At 37.8% G+C, this 10,452-nt stretch overlaps 1 protein-coding gene across 4 annotated transcripts; it reads left to right on the top strand.

The window, feature by feature from the left end:
• The first annotated feature begins 5,254 nt into the window (after positions 1–5,254).
• On the top strand, positions 5,255–6,715 carry LOC133838287 (uncharacterized). Of its 4 annotated transcripts, none has more exons than XM_062269354.1 (4): positions 5,255–5,722; positions 5,800–5,907; positions 5,965–6,168; positions 6,245–6,715. In XM_062269354.1, exons 1-3 carry the CDS (start codon positions 5,363–5,365, stop codon positions 6,157–6,159), a joined length of 663 nt encoding a protein of 220 aa, XP_062125338.1. In that variant the 5' UTR covers positions 5,255–5,362; the 3' UTR covers positions 6,160–6,168; positions 6,245–6,715. The 4 variants fall into 4 exon arrangements, with proteins under 4 accessions (XP_062125338.1, XP_062125337.1, XP_062125336.1 ...); XM_062269353.1 differs by having other exon boundaries at positions 5,965–6,171; XM_062269352.1 differs by having other exon boundaries at positions 5,256–5,722; positions 6,238–6,715.
• The last annotated feature ends 3,737 nt before the right edge of the window (positions 6,716–10,452 follow it).

The following is a 10,452-nucleotide window of genomic DNA, read 5'->3' as shown; positions in this document are numbered from 1 at the left end:
CTTGTACCCATCCATACGCTCTCTTTAGCCCTCTCCAGCAGGCAGCATCCACGTTCAGCCATTAAGCGCACTGGCCATAACCGTCATCTGTTTTCAGCTCCTGGGTGTGTGTGCTATTTTTTTCTCTTTTCGTATTTCTTTTAATTTTTTTTTTTTAACCACATTTGTATTTGTACTTGTAATTGTTATGGTTTTCCCATCGAATGTGTGTGTGTATGTGTGTGTGTTCGGATGAGGATGAGGACACCGGACACTGAAATTGTAATTAGTTGAAATTTATGCGAATGGCGCCGCTTGGCCCACTTCCGTTTTTGTTTTTAACGTCGATCACGTCCGCAGCTCGGGACCATTATTGTTTGTGCCCCGATTGTATTGGGCGCTTTTCCTTTTTATTAAAAATTAATTTTATGAATTTTCAATCCCAAATCGGATTACGGCATTAGTCAACAACAATAACTTTTGCTGAGTTGCCATTCCGCTGAACGAGTTTCCCCTTTTGTTTGGCCAGATTCCGCTTTCCACGATGGCCAGCAAATGATTTGTTAATGACTAGCATAATGATTGTCAGTCTTATTCAGATGGCATAACGTTATCTTAATTATGTGCATGCAAAGCGTCACTGCACCACTGACGCAAGGCAAGGCAAGACAAGGCAACTCTTCTGGCTGGCGCGAAAGATATCGGCAGCTCAAAAAACTTTCCTAATTAGACAGATATGCAATTAAGTAGTTTACGGATAGCATGTAATTCGATATACTGTAACCGGATGGCTGGCTGGCCATGACAACCCTGTCACTGCAACGCTTTGACGCATCCAAACATCCGGAAAATTATGCCAAGGCCTTGGGCTTAGAGACTGTCTGAGACGGTGGATCTGCTTATAAAATATTTATAATTAGTTAATGCTTTTGACATGCTTCGAGCTCCGAGCAGCGAACAAGTGATTGGCAGACACAAGAAAACATTAAATCGATCAGAACTTATAACGAAACTATGTAAAGAGAATTTAAAATGGGTAACTTGAATCACTAAATACATATATTTATGTGATTGGTTTAGCTAGCTGAAACTTTGAAGATGATTTAAAGGCGCGTACTAATCGACTTTGTGAATAGCAGCAACACAATTAGACAAACACTTTCCTCAAACCAACATTCAAAGGTTTGATGATTTACCTTTGCAGTGATTGGCGCTCAGCAAACCCAACACGCATTCACTTTGAACTACATACGATAAAAACTGAATACGCCGGTTTATCGAGTCGATACTAACATACATCCATAGCATAAGCCAGTCGGCATCCAGCGAAGGCAGGCAAAACAAAATGAACAAAAAGAGTAAAGAAAGTAAAGTAAAAGCAAAGGGAAAGGCAAAATGCAAGAAAGACTTTGCCTTTGATTTCATTTTTTCCTTTATGACATTTATTCCCCCCAGTCCCCACTTTTGCAACCTTCATTTATCACTCCTGCAGCGCATTTGTCGACTTGGCTTATCCTGTTGGCAGCTCTTCAGTGCCCACTCAGCAGAGCCCTTTGTGGACCTGGTTGCCAGATGAGCTGTCACTGGGATAGTGGCTGGCATATTGAGAACCAAGGACTGAGGACTCCGTCTGTGGAGCCATGTCAAAGGGCTGCGAGCTGTGAATGCTCAGCGGAAAAATGTCTTTTAATTAGTGTTTAATTGAATCGCCAACTGGAATTTTAATCGAAAATTGCAGCTCACCAAAGTTTAGTTTGACTTTTCCGCACAGTTTGCATTGTATCTTGAGCCAAATTGGTTGTTTGCTTTTCAAACTCAACTGGCCATTGATAGTCTATTTATAGCAGAACGTTTTTCTCATTGTCAAGGGGGATAATTAAACATTGTGCATTTAGTGTAAAAATGTAAGCACATTATAAATAGAATATTTGCAAGTGTTCGAATTAGGTAAATATTAAACATTACAATATCTAAGCTATATCGATAGCTATAATCTTAATAGTAATTAAAAATACATTTGCATCTCATAGTTTGTCAGGGAATAGACAAATTGAAACGCTTTACTTAACTCTCTTTGCTGGCCTTAATATACGTTACATTGCTTGTAAGCCCGTCACTTAATTGATTGTAATTACTCACATGCTCTAAAGCAATTCATCAAACGCATATTATGGAGCAATACCTTCTCATCGGGCTCGGGACATTGACGTTGCATAGCTTGCTTAACATTGCAACGCCTGGACTTGAGACTGAGACTGAGACTGACGTTTAGCCCTGCTATAAGTTGCCTCCCAAGCGAGCCATAATGAGCATAATGATGTAGCTGCCGCAACAGCAAATTCCACAATAAGCTCGACGGCATGAGAATGATATTAACTTCGCTCAGAGAAGCCGCACGTACAAATTGCTTGATTATTATCAATAATAATTAAATTCATGCCATGCAGTGCAAATATGTAGGACTTGACGGAAGTTGGGTTTAATAGTTTTAATGCTTTAAAGAAGTTACTTGGGGTTAAACTCGATTTTGCAAAAAAAAACCTTTAAAGGATCAGAAACAAGTTACGGCTTTATAAAACTTCTTGAAATTTACGATTCAATAGAAGTATGAAATGAAGCAGATGATTTTGTATTTTTTATTCTTTCAACATACTGTTGCCAATATAGAGTACATATTCTTAGTGTACTCATACGTACATTAAAGCAATATGAAATTATGTCTGAATGTTTGAATCGTATTGTTTGTGACTGCATTTCAATCAAATGAAATGTAATACATGTATTGAAGTTAATGAGCTACTTAACCGACATTCCCACAAGTCACTCACATACATATTAAACCAACTGTGGTGAGGTTTCTACATATCTATGTATGTATTTATGTATTTGCAAATGTACATATTGGTAGAGTTGCATAATTAGGTTGAGTGCAATGTGCAGTCTACAACGAAATAATTAAAGGTACACCGTAATTGTTTAGTTTTGAGGTAAGCCAATTCAATTCTAATAGTGGTATTCAGTGAATGCGAAAATAAGTTATAATGGAAGAATAATAAATAGTTATATGGACACTTTCGTGTTTATTGTCGAATTCCACTGGCACATTATAATATTATATGCATTAAAAGAATTAAATCTCCAAAAATCTTATCGATAATTTTATATTTGTTTATTATACTACTCTATTTAGACTAAATGCATCTGCTCCAATGATGCAGTTCTATGATACAAGTGTTTACATTAAATTATTAAATTAATGCATCACGCGAAACAGGTGTTTATGGTGAAAAAGTAAACTAACTGAGGTCGGAAGAAGTAGAATAACAAAAGCAATAGAAATAAATCAACTGCAAATTAGCAATTTAATAAATTATGCGATGCTGAGGGCATTTAAAAGTTACAACTCTATATCAATTTTATTTTTTATTCATCGATTGACTTGCTCTGCAACGATCATATTTTTATACAATGTAGTCAAATTATCGTCTTGGCGATTATCTTTAAACATTTTCTTATGCCCCTGTCAATTTCCTTTCATTTTTTCGACCTTGGTTTTTTGTTTTAAGCATCGCAAAGCAATTTGAAATAATTTTAAGGAGCCAAAAATTTGAATATTTTTCGGAAGAATAAACTGATTTCTAATATCGCACTTTTTTTTCGATAAGTGTACCAAAATATTAGCCAAAATACCTCATTTCCAGAATCATTGCTGTATGATCGATGCTGCGGCTCCATTAGTTGTCCATCTTATGGAAGATGCGCCCAGTCCAGACAGAGTATATGATATGATTGTTGTGCAAACTTATAAAGTTTCCCTTTTGGCGAATAGACGCTTGAAACGATTAGTAATAATATGTAGCAGAAGAATTATAAAAAAATATTGTATTTATTTATCTTATGTATGATTGAACTATATACATAACAAAAAAATAAATGAAATTAATTATTTAATAGCGATGGTGTTAATCTGTGATTTATCAACTAGATATTTACGCGATAGTTAGATATCGCTCCAATTTACATTTCCAATAAGAATTTCCTAGTTTAAATAATAAAATATTAATTAACATACATATATGGTATAAATATTCAATTTTCTATCTTTTTATTATTTTTAACACACACTTTAAACGCCCCAAAATTAACAAAAAAAAAATTAAATTTTTTTTGTATTCTAGAAACGTTGTTAATACAATATTTATATTAAAACAACAGAGATAAGAGATATATGTACATACATATATATAGATACATTTAGTCTCAGAATAAGAAACCCATTTAGAACATCTATCAAAAAAATGGGAAAGTACAATGAACTGACGTTTTATGAATGCGTGGGCAACAAATTCTGAACCTTCGAAATTTTGCGAAATTATATACATTCTTCAAGACTGTTGTCAGCTTACAAGCATTTGTTTTGTTGGAGTAATGGAAGGGGTGCAACCTCAAGAAATGTAACGAGCGCAATTTAAATGCAATAAAAAAGAAGCTGAGACATAAAAAATACATCAGGGTCCATACCCCTCCAGATGCTATGCGCACCATGTTTAGCTTTTGAAATAAATATTTCAATGTATAAATGCTTAAAGCTGTGCGCATGAGAAACGCGAATATAATAATCCGAAGCCAGGCGCCAAGGAGTAGGCGAAGGACATGAAAGACGCCCTCAACTGGAAATCAGACAGAGATGCTGCCATTTTGTTTTGGGGTAACAAATGTTGCCTTTACTTTTCTGGCTCTCTTGTAATTGTATGCCACACATGCTGTCATACAAGCGGCCCTACAATCCACCCTCCCATACAACTCCTGCTAACCGCACCGCTTTCACAGGCCGTATAGACGGGGCTCAACCCCTCAACACGGAGACATAACAATAAAAAAGATTCACGCGCCTTAATGTCGGCAAGTTGACAACACGGAGTGTTAGCGGATTTACAACGGCATACAAAAAAAAAAAAAACCCACAACACAACACATCGCTGAACAGCAGAGCGCCAAATACACATTCAGAACGGCTAAAGCCAAAGGATTTTTATTGTACTTCGTATACCGTTTTGATTGATACATTTTGCATTTGGTATTTTAACGGGCTTAAATCACAATTTCTTAAGTATGACAAATTGTGCAAGTGCTGTAGACTTTAAGAATTTAAATAATATTCTGTTATGGTTATGTGAAGTTAAAATACTTTGCAAGATTACGCTGCAGCCTCAATATTTATATATACTTTTTTTCTGTGTATGTACTACCAAGTAGGCCCTCTGAGTTTAAAAAGTCATTTTCAAGTTCAATAATATCACACCACATGACAGTAAAAAAGTAAAAATTCAAGAAAACGTGTCACTAACTTCGAACTGTAGCAGATACAATATAAGACGTCACGATGAATCGTATAGATACAACCATGGATGACATGGCTAACACCAAGTTTTTAACCCTTTACAGTAGCCTGATTAAGCAGTTCACCGCAACGACGGAGTTCACAAACACTGAAGTCGTTTGTCTGCTGATAATATACTACAAATTTGTACAAATTAACGGTCCCTCAGCCAAGCAAATGAAGAAGAAACAAATGTACAACTTATTCTTGGTACTTTTTCGGATCTACGACATGAGTATTATAGAACGCATATTACTAAATATTACAGCGGATGTTAGCTTCATTGGTCCAGAAGCCTGGATGAAATTGTTTTCCGTATTTCTGAGCAAAAACCTGGAAGAACGCATGCAATTTGCTTATAAAGTTTGTTCATTTGTTTTTTTTCAGTTATTTAACTGTCTGGATAATTAGGTATTTAATACAATAATAATATTAAATAGGTCTATACAACTTCTTCTTCCGGCACATTGAATCGTGAGACTGTCGGCATGGCTATTAACAATTTCTTTGTTGGTGAAGATGATGATGAAGTCAAGGAGCTGCAAGCTGTAAATAAGAATGTCTCTTAATTAAGAGTAATTGTTAACAAATATTTGTATTTTCAGGACATGTGCGAGTTCATATTTAATAAATTTGATTTGGATAAGGATGGCACAATCTCATACGAAGAATACTATGAAGTAGTCAGCAATCAACCTGGACTTCTGGAATTTCTGGGACAGGTTTTCCCAGATGTATCCGACCGAACTATCATTGCATATTGTGGAAACATAGCGACCTTTTTTCCTGGTGAAGATTAACCTTAAAATGTAGTGAGTATATTTCAATACATAAAGAAATCGTATTATCTGTCGTTGTTATTCAAAAACTTCAATCAGATATTAGGATAAAGTTTATCCTTGTAAATAATGACTTCGGATGAGACTGAAACAGCCGCCAAAGCAGATTGATGATTTAAGATTTTTCATTCCAATTTCAATTTACGAAATTTCGTTAACTAAAAAGAACTTGATATCTGTGTTGAGGTATGTCCATATGTATAAAATATATAACACACTATTTAAACTTAAAACAATTAAATAATTTAACAATTCTGTCAAATCTGTCAAGATCAAAAGAATTTTCTGTCGGGACCCTGGAGCAAGGGAAATTACATCAATAATCAATAATGTTTGGAAAATTTCGATATTCATTGAAGGGTACAAAATTACGAAAGGTGTTTCCAACAAAAAGGTGCACGAACTTCTAGTTTTCCAAAATTTATAATGTATTTTCATAGTTGTCAATGAACCAAAACCAAAATTTTTAATTTTTATTAATTTATTCCAAACAAATATAATGTTAATCGCAGCGTAAGCTATTTACATCATATTGAAACCTACACAATTAGCATTTATGTTAATATCCTTGGCTATATGGTAAGCTAAACCAAGTGAACTAATTTCTGGTAATGAGAGAACCGCAGGGTAAAATGAGTATAGGATGGTCTCGCGTGTATAGTCTGTTAAGAAACGACTACATAAGAGACACAAGTGTCTGAAATAGGCCCTTAAGGCTCTTTCCCCATTACAATGCAAAGTACTTTTCTATGAGGTATACAGAAAAGTTAAAATTGCCTTTCGAGCAGTTGTTCTTATTGTTGTTTTCTCATCTTTGTGTGTAATTGTTTCTGGCTCCTTGTTTGCGCCTTCATTTTTAACTCCTTGTGTATAAAAGTGTATGCCGTGGATGTACTTCTTTGTCTATGTCGGAATTTGTTTTGTGGCTTTAAAGAACAATTAAACTCGGTCGGCAGCACATGTGGGCGCAGTGTATGAAAACATATGCCATAAATGTGTTGCCTAAAACGATGTTTGTAAATTAAATTGTGCAAGCCTCGAAGGAAGGTGGAGCTTTAAGCTAACTAAATGTTGGGCAATCATGAAAAAAACGTTTGCATTTAGACGATGAGGTGATAAGAGTATTTAAAATGCAGGCAAAGAGCAATAAAAGAGCACGTCGAAATAAATAGCAACATTCTGTATGTGAACGCTTTAGCGAATTTTCGATGTCGCTCTAAAGCTCTTTGAGTGTGAGTTTGCGTTTCGTTTCGTTTCGTATACGTAATTTCGTTTACGTGCAACTGTGCGTATGAGTAATAACGCTGGGGAATACACAAGTGAAAAGGGAGGAGAAAAGAGAAGACTGCTTGTAAATGCAATTTGGTGTATAACTTGTCACTCACTTTGAAGCAGACGCCAAACATTTGGACAATCAGAAAGCGCGACAGCTGCCCTTTGACTCAGACTTCGACACAGGGCAGTCAGTGACACACTCCTCATTAGGGCAATGGCTGGCTTAAAAAACGGCGAATGAACCTCATCCAGACATGCAGCAGCAGCTCAAAGGAAAACATGAAATACTCTAGCGAAACCAGCTTGCCACACACTGCCTGCCACTCGTTACCCGCTACCCGATAGCCATCAACTACATAGCAAGTCAGCGAACAGAGACGACTGCAAATCTTGACGTGATGAACGCGCGACCCCATGAGTTCGAGGACCAGTGACCAGGGGCGCTCCAGTTCGTCACGAGTTTGGCACTTGATGTTGTCGAGGGTAGTTGTTGCTTTTGTTGTTCATGTTGTTGATGTTGTTGTTCTTGCCCCTTCGGCATTAACACGCCGCCTCCTGTTGCATTTCACTTCAGTTCAAAAAGTCGAGCTTCCCGCTGCGCGTGCTTCAGTTGTTCAGCTTTTCTGCTGTTCAGCTGTTTCATCAACAGTTTTTTCGGTTTTATGCCTCGTGTGGCTTTTTACAAAAGGAACCATTTTACTCACATTTATATTCTTAACATACACTCCGTGTAACCTCCTCACACACACGTCCACGTCCCATGCTGTTCATTTTTCATGACCAACTTTTGACCAACATTTTTTTGGTGTACTCGCATGCAGTAAATAATTTAATGAAGCTACAGCTACAGAGTGCATTAATAACCTCAAATGTGATGTATGAGAATGTGCATAATTAAGTTACGTGCTTAACATTTAGCATTCAAGAAAATAGTTTTGTTGCTAAAATTTGTCTCAGATTTCATCAGGTAGACAAAATTTAATCAAACCAATTAGTGGTAATGAATTAATCACAATCACTATAGGAATGTTTCAGTTTTGTATTACAAAAACGCTTTGACAATAGAAAATGTGCGAGAGCAAACAATTTGGGACATGAAAATAAAATGGAATTGCCTTTTTAGAATTCAAAGTGCTTTGGCAGAAGCAGCCATCTAATGCGTTGATGCGTTGATGTCTGCTGGAAATCTGGGCAGGAAAATCCGATTTGGCAGCGAAAGGGAAGGCATTACTTCTAACGATGATAATAATAATCAGATTCCCATAACGCCATCCTCAGTACTATACGAGTGGAAGTACAAGTTCGAATACATTCTCGTAGAGACGAGTGTAGACGTAGTAGCGAAGTATCAAGCGACCTGGAATCATTTTGATTGTCACATTGTCATCATCTGCATATTAAGTACAAGTGATTACACTTTCACGTGTTCCCCTTCGACTCGACTACATCCATACATTCTGATACTGCGCATATGTCCTCGGGGTAGCAAAAGCAAACAAAAAAAAAAAAAATCGACAGAGTCTGAGGCAAAGAATGGGGAACGTGATGTGTGCAGCATTGAAATTTCGGCATTTAAATCTAACCAAGTAAAAGAGTGTAAGGAACATCATGGCATCATGGCCCAGCCACCCGAACACGAAGCCAAATGCCATGCCATGGCAGTGCGAGTATCTGAAAGATACATGAATACATATGTAAGTATCTTTTGTTAACGAGCACACACAGAAGAGAAGCGAACAGAGAAAAGCATAGAACCCAAGCAATGTGCGGGCAAATGTAAATGCCTCGCAAGCTTTGAAATCAAATCAATGCGTTTGATAAAGAAACAACATCAGAGTGTGCCATATAGTTACAGTACGTTGCTGGAAATTGGGATGGGGAGAGAAAACGATGGTCGTACAACAAAAGCCAGCTGGAGTGAGCATTGCAAAGAAGCAGCCAAATCGGAATTCATTTCAGGCATGCTGAAATCTGCTGATTTTCCGCTAAATGTTGCTTAGCTTTTGTGTACAGTATTGTTGTAAAAGATAGAAACGGGAGCGGGAGAGAGAGAGTGAGACAAGACTGGGCGAAAATCTTGCTAATTGTGCTTTAAATTTTAAAGAGAAGTTTGGGAGTTAAAGCTGTAAAGACTGGACGCGGAAGGCGACACACTTCGGCCTAATCAAACGAACTAAACAAATGAACGCCTTGCCGTTTGGATAGCTAATCAGGACTGTGGCACAGTTCGTGTGGCTATAGAGCAAACCGCATCATGCTGACTATACTCGAACCTCGAACCCATATTCGTTGCACTCGTATTTCCGTTTCCGATTCCATTTCGTTGGCATTGGCATCGGCAACGGCAACAGCATCGGCATCGTTGGCATTAAACTGCAAATCCGCAGCAGCAATTGCCGCATGTAATGCTGATGTTGGCATTTCACAGAGCCTTGTATGGCTGCCGTTGCCGACGTGGCTGCCGTTGCTGGCGTTGCTGCTGTCATGGGCTCATGTTTTGCCACTGCAACGACACCTTATGTGGCAACAAGCAATCCCCGTTCCTTGCCGTTCCTTGCCAGCCAACTGCACTTAAGAGCACTGCAACATCTGCCCCTGCCCGCTACTGTTGTTGCTACCGATGCTGATGCTGCTGCTGCGATCGGTGTTCTGTTGTATATTTTTGCATTGTCGCCATCGTCATCGCCAGCACAGCAACAGCAACTGCAACGGCAATGGGAACCATAAAATCCTTTGCAATCAGTTGCATACAACAAACACTTGCTGCAGATTTCGCCTCCTCTTAACCACATGCTCCCAGAGTGTATGCCCTTTCACACACACACGTACGCACACGCAACACACACATGCACATACTCACACCCAGAAGGGGGCAAAACAATCTAGCACACTTAACATTGCATATATATTCTCCAGTTTCGAGCAATCCGAATCAGTTGCTGTTGCTGTTGCCATGTTGCTGCTGTTGATGCTGCTGTT

This window comes from Drosophila sulfurigaster, chromosome 2R (assembly GCF_023558435.1).
Source record: "Drosophila sulfurigaster albostrigata strain 15112-1811.04 chromosome 2R, ASM2355843v2, whole genome shotgun sequence".
NCBI lineage: Eukaryota > Metazoa > Arthropoda > Insecta > Diptera > Drosophilidae > Drosophila > Drosophila sulfurigaster.
Note: the sequence above shows the minus strand (reverse complement) of the source record. Positions and strands in the feature narration are given on the sequence as shown.